The following is a 24448-nucleotide window of genomic DNA, read 5'->3' on the forward strand; positions in this document are numbered from 1 at the left end:
TTAGTAACACATCGTGTTGACAAGCTATCAATGCTCATTGTGTTTGCTGCTTGTTGCTGTTTAAACAAGACAGATTACTGTAGCCGGTTACAATGTCGTGTCTGATACTGTGGTGGCAAAAAGAGTCACACGTTTTATAAGACGTCTTGGTGTACAGCAGTGTGACACGTAAAGAAATGGGAAGCTTTCTTTTTGCCCCCATTATAGCGAGACAACATTAAGAGATCAGGTCGGTCTCGACGACTGATAACATCTTGCCCCATACCGTCACAGCCAGAAGCAGTTTCAGTTGTATTTTACTTCATTGTGACAAAGTGTTTTCCTGGCATTCATTTAGTTACATGGGTTCCACGACAGAATATACTGTTTATTTCCGATCGGACATTCAAATTAATTGTCTTCTCGGTATGTAAACATTGCCCAACATTGTCTTGATTGGTGTTTCAGATAATGTTGTTATTTATGGAGTTCATAAGGAGTGGTAGTTTCACCTGTGTTTGTGTGTGGATAATTAGATTTTAAAGATTGTCTTGCTTTTAAGTAAAAAAGTCGAATTTATGAAATAACGAGTTACGCCTTTGAAATGCATAGTTACACTACGTTTATTATTTTGACACAAATGACGCATTTCTTTCTCCAATACGATGAAACTGTTAATGTAAGCGTTAAGTGATTTATATTTATTAATATGTAATGAAGACTTGGTGTCATGACACTTAATCGAATTCATCTCACTCTTGGACTACTCAATAGAGATAATATTATTACGTTTGTATGGAAAACGTTTCATCATAAAGTCATAAAATGCTAACAATATGAAGACTGGAACCTGTTTTCACCTCCAGGTGAACGTGATATGTACACGATTTTTAGTAGTGTACATTATTTTGTGGGTGAATGGGCGTTATCGTATTATGTTTGAGCAGCCTATAATTTCATGTACTTTGTGATGTGTGACTGAAGGTTTTCACTTTATTATTTGTATTTGTAAATGTTGTTTATATCACAGCCAGAGACAACAGTTTTGGCTATATACGGCATGTGGGTTGTAGACATTGTTCCCGTTATACATATGGTCAATAGCATGAGCACGGCAATGAAACCGCATCTTTTTAATATCAAGTAAAGATGCATCACACATGTTTTGAATTGCATTGAAAGCGTTTATTATATGTCATGAAATTTATTACTGCAGTATAAATCATTTTAATAAGCATCAGTACGTTAATGAATAAGTAAAATACTAAATAAATGCATATTACAGTCCTTCACTTATTCTAGGATTCAATGAGCTATTGTTTTATGACATTCGCAAAACAAACGCAATTAACAAAATCCATTACAGCATTATTTCAAGCGCACACATAAAAATATGTTCGTAGTCCAGGCCGGTCCGTTCCGTTCTAACTTCGGTCAACTTTTTGGAAATATTCTGGAGGAGGAATGCGGATGAGAGGTCCTATTTAGGAAACATATTTTGCACCAAATTAAATGAAACAGAGCATTGAACAGATAGTATCAAACATGCTTAATGTTCGCAAAAAGAGTATGGGTTGAAAACGTTATTATTTTTTTGCAGATATGCTTGTTGCATACAAATAATCCGAATCCTCCTGGAATTTCACAAGGTCAAACCTTAGATCTCAGAGCTCACACTTGCGCCGCCATGTACGTCATGCATCACTGACTTTCCATTGACGTTGCCCTTGATATTGCTGCTATTTAACGGCTGATACCGAGGTAAGTCCTGGTAGATATTGATCTCAGGTCTGTCGTAGATGTGAGGTGTGGCATACACGTTGTCAGGGGCTGTGCCATCCTTGCCGTCGTTCCAGTGGTTGTCGTAAGTAGTCGATCTGTCTTCGGCGTTACCGTTGGAAAACGTAAGATCAAACGGCTGATAGACGGTCATGTACTCATTTTGCTGGAGGACAGGACGATCACTGGTGTCGGGTTTGTCAGACTTTATGATCCCTCCCTTGCCGTTTCCTGGTGACTTTTCAAGCCCGTAAACAGCATTGGAGAAGGATGGCTTTGTTACCGAAAACACAGAGCCACCAGCTTCATTGTGACGGGTGATATGTGGGTTCTGGTAAGGAGACATTTTCTTTCTACGATAGATTCTCCACCCAATTAGAGCACCTGCTACCGCCAAAACCAATAACACAACACCGAAGACCGAGCCTACAATAGCTCCAGTTTGGCTTGAACTGGATGACGTCAGTGAAGCTGAAACAAGATATACCACAAGAACTACAGTCATTTAGATCAAAGTAACTCTATTTTTCATGAATATGCAATCATTATTTCTTGGTTAAACTCTAAATATATACCAGATTTGAAAAAACAATTCTTTCACAAACATATTAGTAGAATGATAGTATACCCATGGAAACATTTAAGGGAACGCATGAAATGGCTGTGACTATTAATCTTTGAAACAGTAAGAGAAAAGTTCATACAGATGAAAAGGCTTAAGTCAAATGATGAAAATCAATATCGGGTGTGTCCCCCATGTCTCTGGAGAACTGCTTGGCATCGTCATGGCATGCTGCGAATAAGTGTACGGATGGTACCAATCGGAATTCTACGCCATTCTTCCTGGAGAACCACGAAAAGTTCAACCAAATTGTTGGGTTGAACAGTTCTGTCCCGACCATTGCGGCCAACAACATCCTAAAGATGTTCGATGGGGTTAAGGTCAGGACTTTTAGCCGGCCATTGCAACAGCCGGACACCTGCAGCCCTCAGTGTGTGCCGACAAGCATGAGCGATGTGAGTGCGGGCATTGTCATGCTGGAACTCGAACATTCGAAATGCTGTACGCGCAAAGGGGATCACAATGGGGTTCAAGATCTCGTCACGATATTGTACACCTGTTATCCTGCCATCAACACGCACAAGATCTGTCTTGTGGTTAAAGGGAAGCCCGCCCCACACCATAACAGAGCCCCCTCCATAACGATCATGCTGTTTGATGGTGCAGGCACTGTGACGTTCCCCAACGCGTCTCCAAACTCGAATTCGACCGTCATTATGGTCTAGTGTGTACCTGTTCTCATCACTAAACATGGTGTTACTCCATTGACGTACGGTTCTTCTTCCATGGTTCTGTGCCCACTGCAGTCTCAAGCTCTTGTGTTGCTCAGTCATGTTGATTCCAACCAATGGACGGTGGCTTTTTAGACCAGCCGATTTAAAACGATTACGCGCTGTACGTGAACAAATTCTGAATTTAGTTTATCGCCTGAGTTCCGTATTGATTTTGGAGGAGGATTTGAACCTATCTCGCAGAGCAATAAGGCGTAGGGTCCGGTCATCTCGTGGGGTGTTTTTCTTTTTCTGTCCCCGACCACGCCTCATTTTGACGTCACCAGTCTCTCTATAGAGATTCCAAAGTCTGGATATCACGTTAACAGACTTGTGAAAAGTTGTTGCAACTTGTCGTAATGAGCTTCCACCATTAACCATGCCAGTTGCCTAACATGTGCATGTACCTTTAGGAGCAAGTAGTGCACGTGCATGGAAAGCATTATGGTCGAGTTTGAGTGAACTGCTCTTTACGAAAACGACAATACACGGCGCTGAAGTTAGTAAACAGAAATTTTGAATTGCCCTGAGAAACATGCGTTCCCTTAAATTTTCCAATGAGTATATTACTAATAATATGTACTTGCCGGTCATTGTTATTTAAACGATTTTTGGTACACCTTACGATAGTAAGATCAGTATCCTGTGCTATTATGATGTACAAAATAATCAACTTTTCACAAAGATTTCAGTTGTTGGCGACCCTTTATACTTTATTGTCCTAATCTGAAATCCTAGTTTAGAGGTATATGCTAGTTTCATTTCTAGATACTTTGATACACAAGTTGGATGTACTGTCCTTAGTCGAAATGTTTTTAAAATTTGTGCATTTATTATGAATTAACTATTTTAAGTCGCGATATGGCTGAAAATAAATGCCGCCGTGACTTTAAAATTGAACTCACTCACCACTCACACCGATTACTCTATACTTCCTATAGAACACAGTGTATGTTTATAAACTACACTTACCAGGATCTCCGACGCTACCGTCCACTATGGTTCTGTAATGGACAAACCAGGTCCACCATGGGTATCCGGATCCACCAGTGTACACCAGAAAAACATGTTGACCTGTACTGACCAGTGTCCTATTGGACATACCACACCACTTGGCCAGGAGGGGAGAGCTAGCAGATGGACCTGACAAGAAGGAAAGGAAAATACATGGCTAAACCGCAACTTACTCCTTATTCTCCTTATCCATGGGATAATGATTCATTACAAACAATTCTCTGAAATTTAATATATCAACATCATATCTTTGATATATGCTATAATATTACATAACAGTGTAAAAATCCACAAAACCCGCGAACATCCGGGTTAAGATTGTGAGGCTGTGACGGTTCCAGATTTTCTACCCGGGTACCCCACTCCCTATTACCCAAGCCGGATATCCTTTAATGTTAATTCCTGACATCGAATTTGTACGAAATAGCATTATATATTTTTCAGCTTGGATGCGAAAATTTCAAGTTTTTCAATCTCCTAACCATGTGTTATATTAAAAGCAGATAACTTTAGATTATGTCTAAATCTTCAAAGACAATACTACCTTCTAATCATGAAAGAATAAACAATAACAATAACAAACATTAAGATGAATTATTAACCGTTTATTGTTCAAACTTACCATCAAACACTTCAAGGTACTTGTCATAGCACATTGAATGGATTCTTGTGTCTGGGAATTTTGATCCCAGTTTCAGTTCTATTGAATTTTTAGACTCTTCGGTTGTCAGTCTCCATCTGAACCTTACCCTGAAAATAAGGAAACCTCAGATACATTAAAAAGACTATGCTCAATTATTAACCAATGTGTTTCAGGAAAATATACATTATATACAAAAAGTCCAATGTATTATCTCAATGTCTATACCTCTGTTGGATTGTTTCTTCTGGCTTTGCTTTACCAGGATGTTCCAAAATGAAATCTAAGGAACCCTTCCCGCATTTGAAATCTCTTTGGAACGGGTCGACTGTACCATTCCATGGCTATCAAAACCTGTTAGGTCTGGATATTTCATATTGCGACATCTTGCAAAAATTTAGGAGATATTGCCATACATATTGTGATATACTGACTGCAGGATTTCTGTCGAAGTGCGTACGTCATAAATTCACAATGTCTCTCTGTGTGCGACACCATCTTCTTAGTTTGTGTTACACCATACGTTCAGGCTCCCCGTCCCCATTGTGTATGACTGTATGCCAATGCTTTACAGATAAGTAAAATGATAAACTGGCACTCTTTGGGACGGAAGGAATAATCTGGTTTAGATAATGTGCCGGATTGTAGAGCTCATGATAAATGTACAAGCCACGGACGGGACTGAGATATTATGCCTGTGTTGACAACTCGCCGGGCTGGACAGAAGCTTCCACTGTAGATGAATGATGAAGGTTTCTGTATTGCAACAACATTTTGCGAACACAATGCCAAAGGTAAATTATAGAACAACACGATTTTCATGATCAGCGCTGTTTTCTTCGACAGAATGCACGCCAATGAACAATATCTGCAATTCATGTTAGAGATTCATCCAGATTCAGTTCCAGTAGTATAACTTGTATGTTTCTCTCGAGGTAACATGGTCTGATGAACGCCTCTCTGAGTTATCCGAGCCGGTAACAGGTTGACGAGGAATAACACTGCTATGAGGAGGCTTACATCATACCATCTGACCCATGGGAGAAGCATACCAAGTATTTATTTTACCGCCGTGTTAAATCCATACCGACTAAATGACGTGTAAACAAAATGACGTCACACTCTTGGCTGGGTTTAAAATCAGTGAAACATAATATCTGACAAGCTTTAAACTGCTATAAAAGGATATGTTTAAGTTGAGTGTTCTAACGATTCAGTGACTGTATAAAATAGTTTTAATAAAGCAGTGAAAGTCGATGAAATACATGTTTACATAGTAAACACAAAACAAATTAACGGACGGTTTTCCAACTCTAGGCACTGGATGTGGCATATTATGAGGTCATACGATTGCTTGCGATACAGCTTTTATAGGCAGAGGGTAGTATGTTTTCCCTCCTGCGAGGGTGATACAGAAATTTGTTAAAGCGTCACTGACCGATAGAATTAAAGTATTTTGCACGAAGGTATGATGAAAATGTGTTAACATAAAATATTGTAAAATGAAACAAAAGTATGGCTTAGGTGAACTACCTGAACTGAAAATCTCATGTGACTTCCAATAACTAAGATTCATGACGAGAATGTCCTACAAAATATATAAGAACCATATCGCGATAACCGTAATGCGAGATACTGTACTGGTATGTACCGGTGTAGTGGCAATATTGTACAGCCGTAGTATCAGTTCTATCAAACAGTGATGATGCCAAGTGTTTGGTAAAAAGGTGGGCATACTCTGTCTCACAGCTTACATACCCGTGGTAATTTTCTATATATTAAAAATATTTCATAATATTTTTTACGAGGTGACGGTAATACGTGAGAGAGTGGGGTTTTACGCCGCACTCAGCAATATTCCAATTATATGGAAGAGGTCTGTAAATTATCGAGTCTGGACCAGACAATTAAGTGATCAACAGTATCTACGCAGTGGGGAACGGATGACATGGGTCAACCAAGCCATCGAGCCTGACCATCCGATCCCGTTAGTCCCCTCTATTTCTGAAGGCCAATATTCTAAAGCGGACTTTTACGGGTAGGCTGTAATATGTAAGGAGGTGATGTGAATATTTACGTGAATAGCGCAGGTATTGCTATGACCTGACTCTGAATGGCGGCCGTGAATGTACGGATGACGTCACAGCAGCCAGGGCTCACTGTGTGATTCGCTGAAATAGATAAAAAGACATAGCCAGCTCATTAACGTGTGTGAATGAGTGAGTGATTGAGTGAGTGAGTGAGTTTAGTTTTACGCCTCTTTTCTAAAGCAGTATTTCTGCAACATCACAGCGGGTGACAGCAGAAATGAACTTCACACACTGTGCCCATGTTGGGATTAAAACCCTGTCTTCGACGTAACGAGCGCCCGCTTTAACCACTAGGTTACCTAACCGGCCCCTACTCCTTACAAAACTTTGCACGAAGTATCCAAAATAAACTTATAATAATATGAATAAACAAACATATAAACTGTGTATGGGTGTATTGACGATTTTATATGAATATTTAACATACCAAGCCACATATAAAACATATTTCAACTAAAAAAGTGTTGAAACATAGTCAACTGTACCATCCCGAGTGTGTCATGGTCACATGTTTAAGAATCACAATCACATAATGATACCAAGTGTTCGGATAAGAGAAAAGTATCCTGCCCCACTGGTGTCACCATTCCTAACGCTGAACGGAGCGGAGGGGTTGCCTAGTGGTTACGCGTCGAAGACCTGGGTTCGATTCCTTACATGGATACATTTTGTTAATCCCATTTCCGTTGTCCTCAGCCGTGATATTGCTGGAATATTGCTAAAAGCAAAGTAACTATAAACACATTCAGTCACTCATCGTGCATAACAAATCCTGCAAAACACCGACGACAGTTATGGCTGTCTACTTTTTATGTTTTAGTTTTAGCTGTACCCAGTGTAAGCTCACAAACCATATTGTGATTGCTTGAAAGTCAGACACGTCGTTTTATGTTTCAAACAGTGAATAACAGTTTTGGTGCTGAAGTACCCATGCTGTCAGATACCTGGAATCCACGGATATCTCGTTGTTGTGCCATAAGACCATGTATATGGATATCTGTACGTCAGAGAGAAAAATGTCTTGCTTCCACTTGGGAGACCGGTAGCGTTGAAACGCAGAGCCAGGCACGATGCTGTACGGAACGTGTTGTTCCTACCATTACACCAAGATCCCAAGTATCTGTAGTTGTTGCGCTCTTCACCTTTAGTTTAAAATGGAAAGTTTATGTGTTATACCTATTGCGCAACATATCCATCCAAACTTGAAGATATAACAATGGATATAAATTGTTTCTTTGTGAAATTTCATGTTAGTGGTTAAACGAGTAACAATAATTAGACATAAATCACCTGTTTAATTATCAGGCGAAAAACAATAATAAGGCAAAAAAAGAGAAGAATTTCAGTAATAAGACCAATAACAATAAGTAGACAAATAGAAGTAATCATGGTAATTATACAACAAAAATAATAATTATACATATAGAAGTAATTGTCAAACAGATGAAGCGGTATGCTGACACACATATACACGAATCATGTACATTTAGTACATGTCTAAGGCGACTGCTTTTGACTAACAGCACATGAGCATAGTATTGCATGGAGTGATAACTTACAGTCGTATAGTTTGATGACTCCAAGGGAACAACTCAAGTTCGGATTGTTCTCAATTTCAACATAAACACTTCGGTTCCTGCCAGACCAGATCCTCCATTCTCGTGTCAATCTGGTCTTTACATAGCTGTTTATGATGTTGAGGAAATACATAACGTCAACACAAAGAAGTATAGATTGTGCACATTTTGTGAACTTAAAGTACGCACTAACGCATGCCTAAACTCAATATCACATATGTACTTAGTAATTTACTTAATTATCAACATTCATAAAAATGTACAAAATAATACGAAATCACTGACATGGTTCAACTCAAAACGTGAGCTAGGCATCTCCCTATCTATTGCTTCTTTAGCCAGTCAAAAAGGAACAACTTGTTACATATGTATAATAATTGATACATGATATAATTTCAGAAAACAACTGAACAATTCAGTATCAGTCATGCACATTATACCTTGCAGTGAAACGCTAGACTGTTCTGAATACAAAAACTTAATTCCCTTTACTGAGACTCGATAAAGCTAAATGAAACGCAATTGTTACTTTGTCAAGTCATGACACACCTGTCATATTGTGGGTACACTGTGAAGAACTCATTCTTGGTTACTGTTAAGGTCTTCGGAAAGGGCATGGCATAGAGAAGAGTGCGGCACAACCACCATGCTGAAGCAAAAACTCGTTGATTTTAGAAAAAAAAAAAAAGGAAAATCGTCAAGAGAGTTTTTTATGGATGCCCACTTCTACATTGTGAGGAACACAACGTTTCGGTGTATATCCTCACTCACGGCTCTTTGACGAAATTCGTTCATAAACAACCATTTGTTACCGACACCTTGAAAAATGCATACATATCCAAATCCATACGAAAATAACAGATATCTTATATTTGATGCCCATGTTATATAACCAGTATTATCTAAATAAGGCAGCATGTTATAAGACATTCTGGGTAGACGTTGTTCATGCGTTTTCAGTACTTTGAATGCAACGAAGGTAAGAGTTTATATAAAGTGGGTATCATATACTCCATATATAATATAGTTTGGTGTTGTAATGGTAACATTAAGGAACTTCCTATATTGCAATAGCTATAATTTTCCCTTACATACCAATAGGTATATTTTTTCCGTCTGTTCAAAAGTCTGGAAACCCCATATTTCTGCCCCATACAAAGGCACTGGTTGTATATTTGCATCATTATCGTTGGTGTTAACGGCGCTAATGGATGGAGTGATGACAGTATATACACCAGAGTCTGTTTCGCTTTTACCGATAAGGCTGCAACAGCGTTACCCATATTCAATGTATAATTGAAACGTACTCCAAGATATTTGTATTCAGAAACTATTTCCCTTTAAATGCCGTTATAAGGCCTTTTTTCGCCGTTAGCGATTTATTCAACCCTTCCAAATACACCAATATTTGACTTATCAAGATCAACATCTAACTTCAATTCTTTCGAGAAGTTCTCTAAAATGTATAATTGGTTCTGTAGTGAGTGAGTGAGTTCGTAGTTAACGTCACATCGGCAATATTCCAGCCATATCGTGACGAGAACATGTTTGATATTGAAATGAAATGTGCATATACTATAAAAACATGTCGTCAAAGGACAGTAAAACAACCAGAATACCACAGTTATCATTTAAAACTAGTGTAGAAAGTTAAAACTAATATCATGTTGGACAATACAACATAAAATACGGGCTATATATCACCAACATCTAAAGGTAGATCACCATACTAGGGACCATGGGGACTTACTGTACATTTGCTTCCTGCATGGACCCTAGCTGGATTTACATCATCCCTTCAGTTGTTAGCAATTTAGGGAATCTAGCCATATATTAAAAAGACACATATTCTACGATTAAAAATATGGACAGTTTGAATTGACTTTGAATGTTTGTGGACTTACGTACCCTCTCAGGAGGACAATAATTTTACAGTACTTTAACCCCCCTCGAGGATACAGCCACTAACAAGCACAGTTACGAATTTAAACTTCCAGTACTAAAATATTTATCTATTTACAAGTCATTTAACAAATCTAATTCTTTTAAAAATTGAATGATTAAATGAGAACTTATATTATTAAAAAGATCCTTCATTGTTCGTGATTTGAAATAGGTATCCCTTGTGATCGAATATTCGACACAGTCAAGCAAGACATGACATTATTTCATCACAAGGGATACAAAACGGAGGATCCTCACCTTTTAAAAGGTATGCATGAGTGTATCTTGTATGGCCAATACGACATCGTCGCAAAATGACTTCTTCAAATCTGGACTGACAACCCAAGTATGTATAACCAATGTAAGGTTTTATTTCATGTAGTTTATTTATACCTACTTGGGTGTCCCACTTCTTCTGCATCAGATCACGGATATAAGATCTGATTGTAGCTTTATAATCTGAGTATGGAATAAGAAGTGGTGTCACAGATTTGTTGAGTGCTGCCTTAGCAGCAAGATCGGCCATTTCGTTACCGGAAATGCCAACGTGACTGGGTAACCAACAGAAGACGATGTCGTACTGACCAGTAGAAAGATCATTATATAATTCAATAATTTTAATTAAAAGTGGATGTTTACAAGAAAGATTTTTAATCGCCTGAAGGCAAGAAAGAGAGTCGGAATATATTATATACTGTTTACGTTTCGGGTGTCTTTGAATATATTTAAGAGCTGTTAATATGGCGTTAGCTTCAGCAGTAAAAATAGAACTGTTGTCTTGTAATCTAGAAGATATTGTTCTGGATCCAGTGACAGTGGCACAAGCTACTGCGCCACCGTCCTTGGACCCATCTGTAAATAAGGATTTATAACTGCTATATTTATGTTTCAATTCATTATATTCTTGTTTATACTGTAATTCATTACTGTCTGATTTTTTAAATGTGGTCAATGTTAGGTCCACTTGGGGCCTAACCAACTGCCAAGGAGGAGAAGAGAGAAGACGGGAAGGAGCTATATTTTCCAGCTCAATGCCGGCAGCAGCAAGAAATGGTTTAATTCTTAAACCAAGAGGCGGTACAAGCGAAGATTTCATATTGTATAGATCCTCACACAGAGGGCTGAAAACACAGTTATATGCAGGGTTTGACTCACTGGAATATAATTTTGTTACATACTGTAAAGCTAATTTGATACGTCGCTGCTCAAGAGATGGCTCATCGGCCTCAACGTACAGGCTGTCAACAGGTGAAGTTCGAAAGGAGCCAAGACAAAGTCTTAGACCTTGATGGTGAACAGAATCTAAAAGTTTTAGGCTGCTTTTACAGGCTCCACCATATACAATGGAGCCATAATCAAGTTTTGACCGGATCAGTGATCGATAAAGTTGCAGGAGGGTAGCTTGGCCCCCTCCCCATTTAGAATTTGAAACAACTTTCAACACGTCAAGTGCCTTCAGGCATTTAGTTTTGAGGGATTTGATATGTGGTAGAAACGTTAAATGTGAGTCAAAAATTAATCCCAAGAACTTAGCCTCCTTTACAACTTTTATGGGAGATCCATTTAGAAACAGTTCAGGATCGTTATGCGGTTTATATTTTCTGCAAAAATGTATGCAATTAGTCTTGTTTTTAGAAAATTTAAAGCCGTTTTCAAGACACCATTTATTTATCTTGTTTAAACACAATTGCAGTTGCCGTTCAATAGTATGCATATTTTTACCACGACAAGAAATATTAAAATCATCCACAAATAACGATCCATCAATTGAATCGTTTAAAACTTTGGACAAACTGTTGATCTTGATGGTAAAAAGTGTGACAGACAGGATACTGCCTTGGGGAACACCCTGATCCTGATTATAATGGTCAGACAGGGTAGAGCCCACCCGGACTTGAAATTGCCTATCTTTTAAAAACTGAGATATAAAAAGAGGTAAACGACCCCTCAATCCCAAATCGTGTAAATCCTTCAAAATGCCATGTTTCCAGGTGGTATCATACGCTTTCTCGAGATCAAAGAATATCGATACTGCATGTTGCTTATTTATTATTGCATTTTTGACAAAGGATTCTAGGCGTACCAAGTGATCAATGGTACTACGATTCTTCCTGAAACCACACTGAATATTTGTTAGAAGGTTATTGGTTTCAAGATACCAAGTTAATCTATTGTTTATCATTCGTTCCATGGTTTTACAGACACAACTCGTTAAAGAGATTGGTCTGTAATTAGATGGATCAGAATGATCCCGGCCAGGTTTTGGGATAGGGACTACAATGGCATTACGCCACGAAGTTGGGAAATTCCCTGTTGTCCATATTGTATCAAATATATTCAAAAGTGTTCCCAAACATGATTCAGGCAAATGTTTCAAGAGCTGATAGTGTATATTATCAGCCCCTGTTGCTGTATCATGAGCTTGCTCAAGGGCAGTTCGTAGCTCATGTAGTGAAAATAGTTCATTGTAGTCTTCACCATTGTCTGAGTTAAAGTTAATTGTTATTTTCTCCTGTTGTGCCTTATGTTTCTTAAACTTCGTTGCATAGTTGGATGAAGAGGAATGCTTCGCAAGTGTTTCACCAAGCTTATTGGCAATGTCAGCTTTTTCCGTCAATAAATTATCACCCTCCTTCAAATGGTGGACAGTAGATTTTGAGCCTTTGCCTTTTATGCGTTGAATCATGTTCCACACCTTTGACATCGGTGTGCGTGAATTAATGTGGGAAACATACTTTCGCCAAGACTGACGCTTATTTTGCTTAAAAGCACGTCGAGCCTTGGCATTTAAAATTTTAACTTTATCTAAATTATGTACTGTAGGATGTCGGCGAAAATATTTTTCTGCCTTCTTTCTACTCTTTCTGGCTTGTTTACAGTCCTGATTAAACCATGGTTTACGAATATGTGGAATTGCAGAGGACCTAGGTATAGTTGCATCAGCAATAATTTTCAGTTTATCAGAAAATAGCTGAATTGGATCCTGAGCAGAGGAAACAAACTCATCTTTCAAGTTGTCAGTACACATTGTTTGAAATAATGGCCAATTGGCCTTACTAAAATTCCACCTTGTTGCAGGTGGGTCATCAATCGGGTTTATAGCAGAAAGTATTGTGGGGAAATGGTCACTTCCACACAGGTCATCATGGACCGACCATTCAAATTCGTTATAAATATTGGGATCCACCAGAGACAGATCAAGTGCAGAATAAGTTCCAAAACCAGGATGTAAATAAGTGGCTGATCCATCATTAAATATGCATAAATTATTATTAGAAATGAAGTCTTCGAGGATTTTGCCTCTATTGTTAGTATCGGTACTTCCCCACAAAGGGTTGTGTCCGTTAAGATCACCCATGATAATACAGGGTTGGGGAAGCTGATCGTAGAGATCCTGAAGATCAGACTGCTGAAGAGCCGAAGATGGAGAAATGTATAGTGAACATAGCGTAAATGTTATTTGTAAAGAGAGGCGGACAGCAATGGCCTGAAGATTGCTTTGGAGAGGAACAGGACTATGTATCACATCCTGCCTCACCAAGATGGAAGCGCCACCAGTGGCTTTCTCACCTGGAGGTGAAAACGAATGAAATGAATTGTACTGACGAAGATCAAATTTGTCTGTATTTTTCAGGTATGTCTCCTGTAAACTAAAGGCTGATGGTTTAAAGTCTTGAGATAATAACTGTAAATCTTCACAATTGGTCTTAAGGCCTCTGCAATTCCATTGTATTACTTTAGGATTTTGTCTCATGGTGGTTGTATTGGCGACCACTCACGAGAACTCCTACGCTTGTTTTCTGAAGGTGGAGTTACCTCCATATCCAGGGGTTCAAAGGAGTTGTGAACCTCTACTGTAACAGGCGTCTCTACAATAGAGGGATTTTTGGATGCTTGTTTCCGATTTAAGCGTTTCCGGCAAGCTTTCGACATTTCAACATTCTCACCAAGATTAACAGTTTTCTGAGCAACTGTTTGATCTGATTGGCTGACAGTCTGAGATGCACATGTCACAGTAGTCTGGTCACTAATAGTTTGCACAGAGATTGGTTGTTGGGATTTAGTCCAAGTCAAATCAGTTTGGCATGAAACTGACACTGATGAGGGTTTTCTGGAGACAGCAGCTGAATAACTGATGGTCGCAGATGATGTCGACTGCATTTGATGTACTTGTTTTTTGGCCTCAGAAAAGGAAATGTTACTTTCATATTTCAACTTCAGGATTTTGGATTGGATCTGCCATTCAGGGCAGGATTTTGATGACGAAACATGATCACCTCTGCAGTTTACACATTTAGGATCTTTGCTGCATTGAGCATCTTCATGATCCTCACTGCAACGGTGACAACGATGTACATTTCGGCAGGATTTTGAGCCATGTCCAAACTTCTGACATGTATAACAGCGGAGTGGAGTCGGGATGTACACTTCCACCCCGATATTGAAATAACCAGCCTTTAATGATTTTGGGATTGTGCTCAATGAAAAAGTAAACAAATAGGTGTTGCTTGGAACAGTTCTACCATCTTGTTTCTTGACTGTGAAACGCTTTACAGACGTGACATTTTGATCTTTAAGTTCTTCAACGATTTCCTCTACTGACATGTCTGACAAACAACGGGCTCGGTCTCGCACAATTCCTCTACTCGAATTGAGTGTTTTATGTTCAGTGACCTTAACGCTGACATTTGCAAACTGGTGTTGTTGCAATAGATTAATTGACTGCTGTCTCCTTGCACATTCTATAAGGAGCTGACCACCACGGAGACATGAGACGTTTTTGACTTCTCCACATATAGATTGGATTGTCTTGGAAATCAAAAAAGGATTCAATTTGAGGGGTTCACCATTTGTAGCCTCAATGACTATAAATTTAGACCAGTTATCTTGTTGTTTTGAAACTGAAATATCTTCAGCCTCCAGACGCCTTTTCTTGTCATTTCTAGCGGAACCAGAATGTAATGGATTCATGATGTATCTGAGATGTTCAGCACCCTTGCTCCCCACCCGCCACCGAGTGTCAACAAGGACAGTGTCCATCTGCAGCGGATATCCAGCATGCAAACACCAGGGATACAAGGGTGATATACTCCAGTGAATACGACATAAAAAGCTATATTTGTCCACCAAATATAATGTCAGGCTGGTTCGGCTCTTAACAGGAACTTAGGGACATACAGAATTTAGAGGTCGACATCACCAGATTGGCCCATGAGCCACCGCCTTCTGGCATAGGACTCTAGGCAAACAAATAGTAAATAAGTTCTGATATAAACATTCATTTCACAAATGCACAATGGCATTCAACTGATGCAATAAGAATGTTGTCCACGCGCAGGGCATGGCGTGACCAGCCGATTGATAGAACCGGGCCAGTTCTACCACCCGTCTAGGTGAAGTCAGGGCCAAAGTGGTGTGTTGAGCAATAGGAACACGGTTCCAGGCCCCTATTGCCCTCAACCACCAGGATCCCCTCCTCCACCGACACAGGGCCGCAACCCACGGCAAACGGGTTGGTGGACCAAATATCCCCCCGGGTCCACAACGGGGGTGTCGGCGAGCTCTTAGCATTACCCAGCACCCACCACGAGGAGGTGGCTCGCCATGGGTGCCAATTGGTTCTGTAAACCTCCCACTGACTCCGGTACTAACATCACATCGTCAGCGAACAGTAACGTTTAAATCCATAAACCATCGTCAAGAATTACTTCGCTAATAGAGAAAGAAAAACGAACAGGACTTACCAAGCATCCTTGCTTCACACCCAATGGGGTCAACAATGACCATTCAAAGACCCAAAAATAAAGTCATTTTTTTTATTTGCCACGAATGAATAATAATTGTGTTCAAAAGGCTTGGTCCTTCATACTTCTTTTGCTTGAAAGGTTTATCGTGATTTTAACTTATATGCTTGGCAAATGTGTCAAGGCTGCGTTCTGACACCAGTTTATTTGTATATTGTACTAACATGCCGTACGCCTAAGATTTAAGGCACCGTATAAAAGATGCTTGGTTTAATGCATAAGATATCTCTCAGAGTTTATACATACCGTCCTTAGAAGAAGGCAGATGATTAGTCGGGTTGTAGTTCTGTGAAACAAAATCACAAGGTAGGATATCGGTATGTGGCCTAAAAACTTCTTTGTAGTCGAAAGTGAAAGAACCATGTGTATCACTGCTGACGTAGTACCAGATCGTCAAACTGCTCCCTAATGACCGGAATGAGGGTGTATAGTTCTCGCACCATGACGTTCGCTGGTAAGGTCCTAATAGAAAAACACAGCGTGGAATTTAATCATGAGGCAGTATTGTCCATATGGGTATGAAGCCCAAGGTAAATATATTTGCTCATCTTGAGTTCAGCAACCTTACTGAGTGGTGAGCTGAAGCCATATGCAATCACTGTTTTGCATGGGGATAGCAATGTCGAATGACGTCATACGTTGTTCATGACGTAAGAAAATGATTACATTGTGTTATCTTTCAGAGAAAGTGACTTTAGTGGAGTTTCTCTATATAGGCGGCGCTTCATACGATATCTGTATTTCTTGAGCGACAGTAATCAATATACATGTGCATAATGTATGCTTTCGAAACGTTGATTTACGGATTATTTGAACCAAGCCAGTGAAAGCTGTGTGTTGTGTTCTAGTACAGTTTAAAACACGTGTTCTCAAGTGTACGTTCAAAACAACTTGTATGTGTAAAAGTAGGCTTAGAGTTTATCCAGTTCTTTGGCATCACGTAAAGACTTCTTTATATTGCCTGGAATAAGAAATGTCTGCGCCACTGACGTCGGTTGTGATGAAAATCTTAAGGTTCTTTATTGTCCCGGGATATGGAGGAACGATGTGTTTAGGATTATTAGCTCGGCATTAAGAACAAAATAATATTTAAGTCAAACCTCATGCCAAATCGGTCTGTATGTTTAGTTCAGGCAGACAGAATCTCTAGCAATGTGTCAAAAAGAGAGAAAAACCAAAAAAAACCCCCAAAAACATGTCAACTATGCCACAAACCTTCGAAAACTTGGACAGCATTACCAATGCAGGGCGAAGGTAGCGACGATCGACGGACGGACAGCTGCACCACGTTCATGTCACTTGCCACCAGTGTTACACTACACAATCTGTGACAGAAATGATGAAGACTTGTTGTGTAAACATGTTTTATATACCAGCATCAGCAGCAGCAGCAGGAGCAACAGCAGCAGGAGCAACAGCAGCAACAGCAGCAGGAGCAACAGCAGCAGGAGCAGGAGCAGCAGCAGCAACAGCAGCAGGAGCATCAGCAGCAGGAGCAGGAGCAGCAGCAGCAACAGCAGCAGGAGCAGCAGCAGTATAAGTAATAGTGATAGTTGCAAAAACAGTTACAGTAGTAGAAGCTACAGCAGTGGTAGCATTTTGATTCGTTCGCCATGCTATAGTTGAGTAGTAGTAGTAGTAGTAGTGGTGGTGGTGGTGGTGGTGGTGGTAGAGGTGGCAGCTCAAGGAGGAGCAGATGATGGAGGTACTAATATAATATTCAATATCAACATCAGAGGTCGTCATATACTTGAGTGGTAGCAGTATTAGCAGTAATAGTAGTAATGGTAGTTGAACTACTACTACTACTACTACTACTACTACTACTACTACTACTACTACTAGTAGTGGCTGTGGTGGCGGTGGTAGTAGTAGTAGTAGCTGGAGGAGGAGGTGAAGGAGGTGGAGGTTTTCAGTACACAGCTTACGTGGAATGTGTATTTTAAGATGTCCCCAGCCCACGCATTACAGTACTTCTGTTCATTTATCTCAACGACACATAGCAAGCCAAATATTCATGATAATGTTCCAGATGTCTGTGGATAAATTCAAAAGTAAAAGTGTTACCTCTTGTTTTCTCCATAGGTCGGTATATCATGGATGCGGGAGGGGTGTAAATTCACTGTTCGTGAGTGAGGGTCGCGAAAAGCGTGATACAAGGACTGACAACTGCTGATGGGCACAGCTATAGGAACAAGAATAAGTCATTATTGTTAACGAAAAACACAAGAAATATGCATATCAAACAACAATAATCATTTCAAGGAAAACTTTTTTCTTATTACAACAAAGGTCAGTCGTAAAGAATCCTAATTTGGAATTTATGTAAATATCCAATGTTTAGTACAAAAGACATTATAATAAGATAAATAAGGGTAGGATATATGGATGAACAATTGTAGTAAGGTTGGTGTAGTTTCTCCCAACATTGACAAGGAAGTGATGTGCAAGGTATGGGTGACTTCTTTGTGTGGCATTTCAAGAGCTGGGAAGGTCAATAAAGATATGCTTCATGTACAACAACTTCTTTTTCTTCGTGAGTGCGATGTTTTGATACAGATTCTTGCATCGTTGCCAGACAGGGACGATACCGATTTCTCTACCGTTGTCAAGCATCGCACTCACCAAATAAAGAAGTTCTCAACCATAAAACTTATCCATAGGGCATGGAACACAGGCATATATACAAGGATGAGTACTTGCATAGTGGCATTTGAGTGTGTGTAAAGTGGAACTCTTCCAGATCCCCTTTCCATCAAGGTTTATGTCAACTTCTTTATTGTGAAAAACCCAACGTTTCGGAATGTATCCTTACTAATTTATCATCCTGTCTTTCCACTGGAGTAAGGATATGTGCCGTAACGTTGTGTTCCTTACAATAAAGCATTTACAATCCATAAAACTCTCTTCCGTATGCATATGGCTTATAAATGTCATTCAAACACCTGATCCTTCGAATCGTATATATAGACGACCCTGGGCAACAATGTTCTCAAACCTACCTATGGCAGTGTACAAGCAGGACATCAAATCCTGGTTATGCTTACCATTTATTCTCTGGAAAATCATTTGCTCAATACCGGTGTCAAAAAGAAACGTAGCTCCAAATTGTACTATAATGGTTCCTTTACACATAATACCAATATCAATTTGGTATTCCGTAGTTCGGCCTACACATATCATTAAAGAACCACGAAAATAAAGGTGTGCAGGCTTTTACTATCGGTGAAACGCTGCAGCCTCAAACACATGTTACCATAGTATATCTGCGGCAAAGGCAACACCAACACCATCAAACATGAGTGCTTATATTCTTTTGCCCTGAAATGTACAGATTTCTACAAGTTAGAAAAGAAGATGGCGTATTGTCTGGATGCAGTCCTAGGCTTACAATTGGGTTCTGGTACTTCGGTAAACATAATGGCAAAGCCATGCCCATCAGCGATGCTGGACCTGTTGAACCGGATGACGAGCGATGAGTAATGGGACGTGAAGGAGGAATTTTCCGCACCACACCATGACAACGTTTTGTGAACATCTGGAGATTCCAAACAATATGACATCCATAGTCAAATGAAAAAAAATAGTTCAAACACAATTCAAATAGAAGCGACAAAACCCTTTCTACATCTGTTGTAAACCTCTGCTAAAAGCAGAGTCGATTGTAAACATGCGACAATATCATGATTATTTGTTTCAGCATATTACTGATGTATATTTTCAAAGAAAAGAAAACGAAAACAAAACACATGTCGTAAGAAAGAACTTATAACTGTGTGTTATAGCTATAGCGACATGTATCCAACCGAACCTTGATCCTTGATTAAGGATATCAGCGGTTGATACAATGAACATCTTCATCATTGGTCTGTGATGACAACCAGTCCGCTATTTCCAAACGATTTATCGCCAGACCCATTTCTGTACACGTTCCTGAATTAACAAGCCTGTTAAGAGAATGTGGAATTGATACCCTTTACGAAGAATACAAAAACGTACCAACGTCAACACTAATCTGGTTTCTGGAGCAAGGCAACGGGAGATTAGATTCTAAGACACGCACATGGACATTGTACCCATGTCTGCTCTGGATACTCAATCTGCATGTATCTCCGTAAATGCTGGAACTGATAATGATGTGCAATCATGAGACAATGCAGAATGTGCCACTTTTGGTCTTTCCAAAAACATTTGGCATATTTTTTTGTAAGGACGACAATGTCTAAATTTTCCAACTAGAATTCCATAGCTAAGAGCATAGCGTGTGTCTCTTGGCTGTATTCATTTGTGTGCTCTAGCAGAGGTTGTTAAAAGAAAATATGTTAGGATGATATATGCGAACTGCGACTTTCTGCAGTATGTGACATGGTGCTAGGAATTTTCTGACCTTAACCGGTGAAGTGATATCAACTGTGTTACATATTTCATTACATTTGGGCAACTTAATATTGGACGTCTGCACGCGACTGGAGGGAATGTGCGTGTGTGCGTGCGTGCGTGTGTGTGTGTGTGTGTGTGAGAGAGAGAGAGACAGAGAGAGAGGGAGTTTCAATATTATTTCATACCGCAAGATGTCAGTCGATCTCAAGACGGTTCCAAAGGACGTTGCGTTGATTTCGGCGATACAATGGTAAGCTGAAGTTGACATAGATACAACATTTAAAGTAAAGTCATTCTTTGCACTTTTTATCTATATTGGGGCATATGAATTCGTTTTAGCTTTATTGATGCAATAAAGACATATTATCTCTATCGATCGATTATTAAAACGTTTAGGCGGATAGCTTCCAAACAGAGGACACATCACTTGCTTAGTCTCTCGGTGTCTGCTGTACTGTTTTCAGTCACAAGTTGTGCGTAGCATATTTGGAAAGGGCGCTCCAAGGGGCATAACTCTATTTCGCTTACAACGATGTTCGACCTGTACAGGACACGATCTAAATACACATTTTAAAAACCAAAACTATACATCCATGCATGAAATAGTCACAACCAAGTAGTTTTACCAATTACTTTTGTCTGAAATGAAATTCTAAACTCTTTCCGGAATATAACCTTTATAATTTGATTTATTATTTGGGCAGGCATTAAACATTTCAAAAACAACAAGAAATACTATTGACATTACCATATACTTTAATTAGGATCATTGTTTATATGTAAAACAGGTGTTTTTCTGTCTTGAAACAAGTTGTTTTCAAGAGTGAAAGTGGTAACTGATTGTTATGTGACCTATAAATGCGTTATTTATTGTAAATGAATGAAAGTTTGTAAACTGATATTTAGAAAAAGTTACAGCCCAACGAAAAATATTCAAATGCCGTACAAGCTGTCTTACACACAAAACAAATTATAGATTTTAGCTGCAGGCATGAGTATCCGGCAAGGAGAAGTGTCTGTTCAAAACAATCAGCTCAAACTCATGTACATGTGTTCTCCTTTGTATATAACAGCAGTGTAATGTTTGGGCAAAACGTAATCAAAGTGTATATAGTTCCGACAGGAGCTAGTTAGTTTGGGTAAAAATTCAGCCCCATCACAATTTCATTTAACATAAAGAATAGAAAAGGTTATGGTATTTGTAAAATTGTCAACGGATAAAACTTCTACAGATGTAGGCTGATTAAATTGATGGTTAACTTTCCTGCAGAATCACATCTTACTTTCAAAACACGGTAGCTACCCTGAGGGCTAATAGTTAGTATTATTGAGATAAATGCATTGTTTATTAGTTATAAGTGTGGTGGGATATAGTGTCTTTAAGCATAAACTCACACTTACATTTCGTGGAAAACTGTTAACAAACTTTAATATATACTGAAGAAAAAGATGGATTATATAATGAACTCTTACATTTCCTTCCTGATCTGTAGGTTATCCGGGCTCTGTGTGGCCAGGTTAGGAATGCATGGACGACCCTCCCATGACTTACATAGTCTCCGTGGGCGCACAGAAATGTCTGCTGGTCATCATAGTCTGAAAATATAAAGACTTACTTACTCCATACTTGTCTTCACACAAATACGGAACCCATGTAGAGTTATATAGAAGCATGAATTCAAATAAACATTCACGAAAAGATAAAACATATATTTATGTGTAATTATATCATTAAAAGAAGTAGGGAATATTGGATTTAAACGATTGCTCAAACAGGTGAAACAGGAAACAGGTGATGAGGAGAAACACTTTGTACTATTAGCACCTAACAGACACACTTAGACCGAAACAAGAACATTAATCACATTAATCGGATTTTATCATGTGAATGGGTTAGTCGCCGTCAGTGCATCAACAAACAGTGTTTAGGTAACAGAGTGTGAGCTGAAAGCCAAAAGCAATACGTGTTTTGGAATCAATTTATCTAATAGTGCAATACAAACAACGTAGATATCTATCCAACCTAATACCTTCTCTGATGCGTAAGACAAAGTTCTGGTATGAACAGTTCCTAGTGGGCGGTAAGTCGGTGTCGACGGTCAAGGTAAGGTGACTGTTTCCATCCCTAACAAAGAAGCGCCATTCAGCTGACCTGAAAAAGTTCAGAGAATTGAAATATTAAGACTTGGTGTATAAAGCACGAAGCAGAAGATCCCGTACTCTCCCCCATGAAGCAGAAAGTGTGTGTGTGTGTGTGTGTGTGTGTGTGTGTGTGTGTGTGCTCCCTCTCTCTCGCTCGTCCAAAATAAATTAATAAATTAGGGATATTGGTATTTTTATGATTGATATTTCATCAGTGTGTCAGTAGATAAATAGGCCATTATTAATAACTTCAAAATGTACGTACGCTGTTATAGATCTATACGCATGAGATTCAGTGATGTGTGTGATTTTGATTCTGACCAATCTATGAAGGTGTATTGAAACATTAGACTACTCGGTGCTCCGTACTTCTATGCACAAAGGGAAAAGAAGAAAGAAATGGCACAAGTGTGATCGTTCACATGGGACATGTTAGTCTCGATTATTTTGTGTACTCTGGATTCGATTCTCCACATGAGTACAATATGTGAAGCCTATATCTAGTGTCTCTCGCCGTCATATTGCTTGAATATTGCCTAAAATAATATAGAAGTCAAGCATATACTAGATAAAATGCTCTGGAGCTAAATCTTACCCTTGGTATGGTGCCACAGCGTTAATAGTCCCCGGAAAACTGCCAACGTTAATGTCTGTTGTGAATTTACTGGAACATAGTCCTGAAAGGAAGATACAAAAATCCAAATGTCTCCACAGTATGATTCGGGACTATCAGAAGCATAGACCTTCATCAATCCGGTGAGATTTGCACCACTTGAGGTCTTTCGTCTGTATCAAGTATATGATAAAGTGAACTGTAGTGTGTGTAGTGGGTGAGTGAGCATGGTTTCACACCGGTCTAACACAATATTACAGCATTATCACGTAGTCAAGCCCAGAAATGGATTTCACACATTCTGACCATATGTGACGAGCGAACGCCTTATCCACTAGGCTACCCTATCGCCCCAAACTGTGTCGTAAAACAACTCTCAGTCATTAAAACCGCACACACCACAATAACAATTAATTAATACAAGCCCATCTGGTCCAGTCTGTCGACATAGATTAATATATATATATACACACACAACACAATCAGCGAACATCACAGTCATATCCAGGTAACATGTAAAATAATCGGCCAGGGACATCAATAATTCAAAGGTGAGCTACAAACATTTGGGTACCACCGCAATGGCACATCAGCAAGTACCAACCATGGCAACCTCAGCACAAGAACAAAGTACAGAAGAAGTTACACTATTCAGGAGATCAAATGTCCACCCAGAAATTCTGTATTCCTGAACCATTTGAAATAAAAAAACCCAAGCATTTCGTTTCTGAAAACCTCATACCTATTTTCCCAAAAACTACACCAAAACATGAAATTATAGATGTACCTGTGTGCGCACAGATGAACAAGAGATGCAAGAGCAGTGATAGTCGCATATTTCTTGTCCTTGATGCTTCCCGTGACCGCGAGTAACACGGTCACACGTTAAAAGAACCTTGTCACTATAAAACCCAGATTCTATTTCCCTGCATACTCCGACGACGTCGTAAACACAGGTACAGTACTGGGGTTTATATTCAGCGTTATATGACGCATTCAGCAGGGTTATGTCTCAGGTCTGTTGGTCGATGTGAGGTCTGACAGCTAGCAAACATACTAGTCACGATTCTGCGTTCAAAGAAATTATCACCGGGAAACCCAGCCGCTAGATGCAATAAGGGATTGCACATTGATTTATGAGGGTAGATAAGGGT

General features: G+C 39.3%; 1 protein-coding gene across 1 annotated transcript; it reads right to left on the minus strand.

Annotated features, from left to right (window-relative positions):
- Positions 1 to 584: 584 nt before the first annotated feature.
- On the minus strand, positions 585 to 24303 carry LOC137276779 (uncharacterized). The gene is made up of 17 exons (XM_067808422.1): positions 24082 to 24303; positions 23277 to 23358; positions 22570 to 22691; positions 22013 to 22135; positions 20725 to 20794; positions 20159 to 20286; positions 19551 to 19697; positions 18227 to 18344; positions 17375 to 17484; positions 16406 to 16621; positions 8961 to 9060; positions 8394 to 8518; positions 7779 to 7976; positions 6822 to 6915; positions 4727 to 4854; positions 4063 to 4233; positions 585 to 2229 (listed from the first exon to the last, which is right to left on the minus strand). Exons 1-17 carry the CDS (start codon positions 24128 to 24130, stop codon positions 1637 to 1639), a joined length of 2574 nt encoding a protein of 857 aa, XP_067664523.1. The 5' UTR covers positions 24131 to 24303; the 3' UTR covers positions 585 to 1636.
- Positions 24304 to 24448: the final 145 nt, after the last annotated feature.

The sequence above is a fragment of the Haliotis asinina genome, chromosome 3, assembly GCF_037392515.1.
Source record: "Haliotis asinina isolate JCU_RB_2024 chromosome 3, JCU_Hal_asi_v2, whole genome shotgun sequence".
Taxonomy (NCBI): domain Eukaryota; kingdom Metazoa; phylum Mollusca; class Gastropoda; order Lepetellida; family Haliotidae; genus Haliotis; species Haliotis asinina.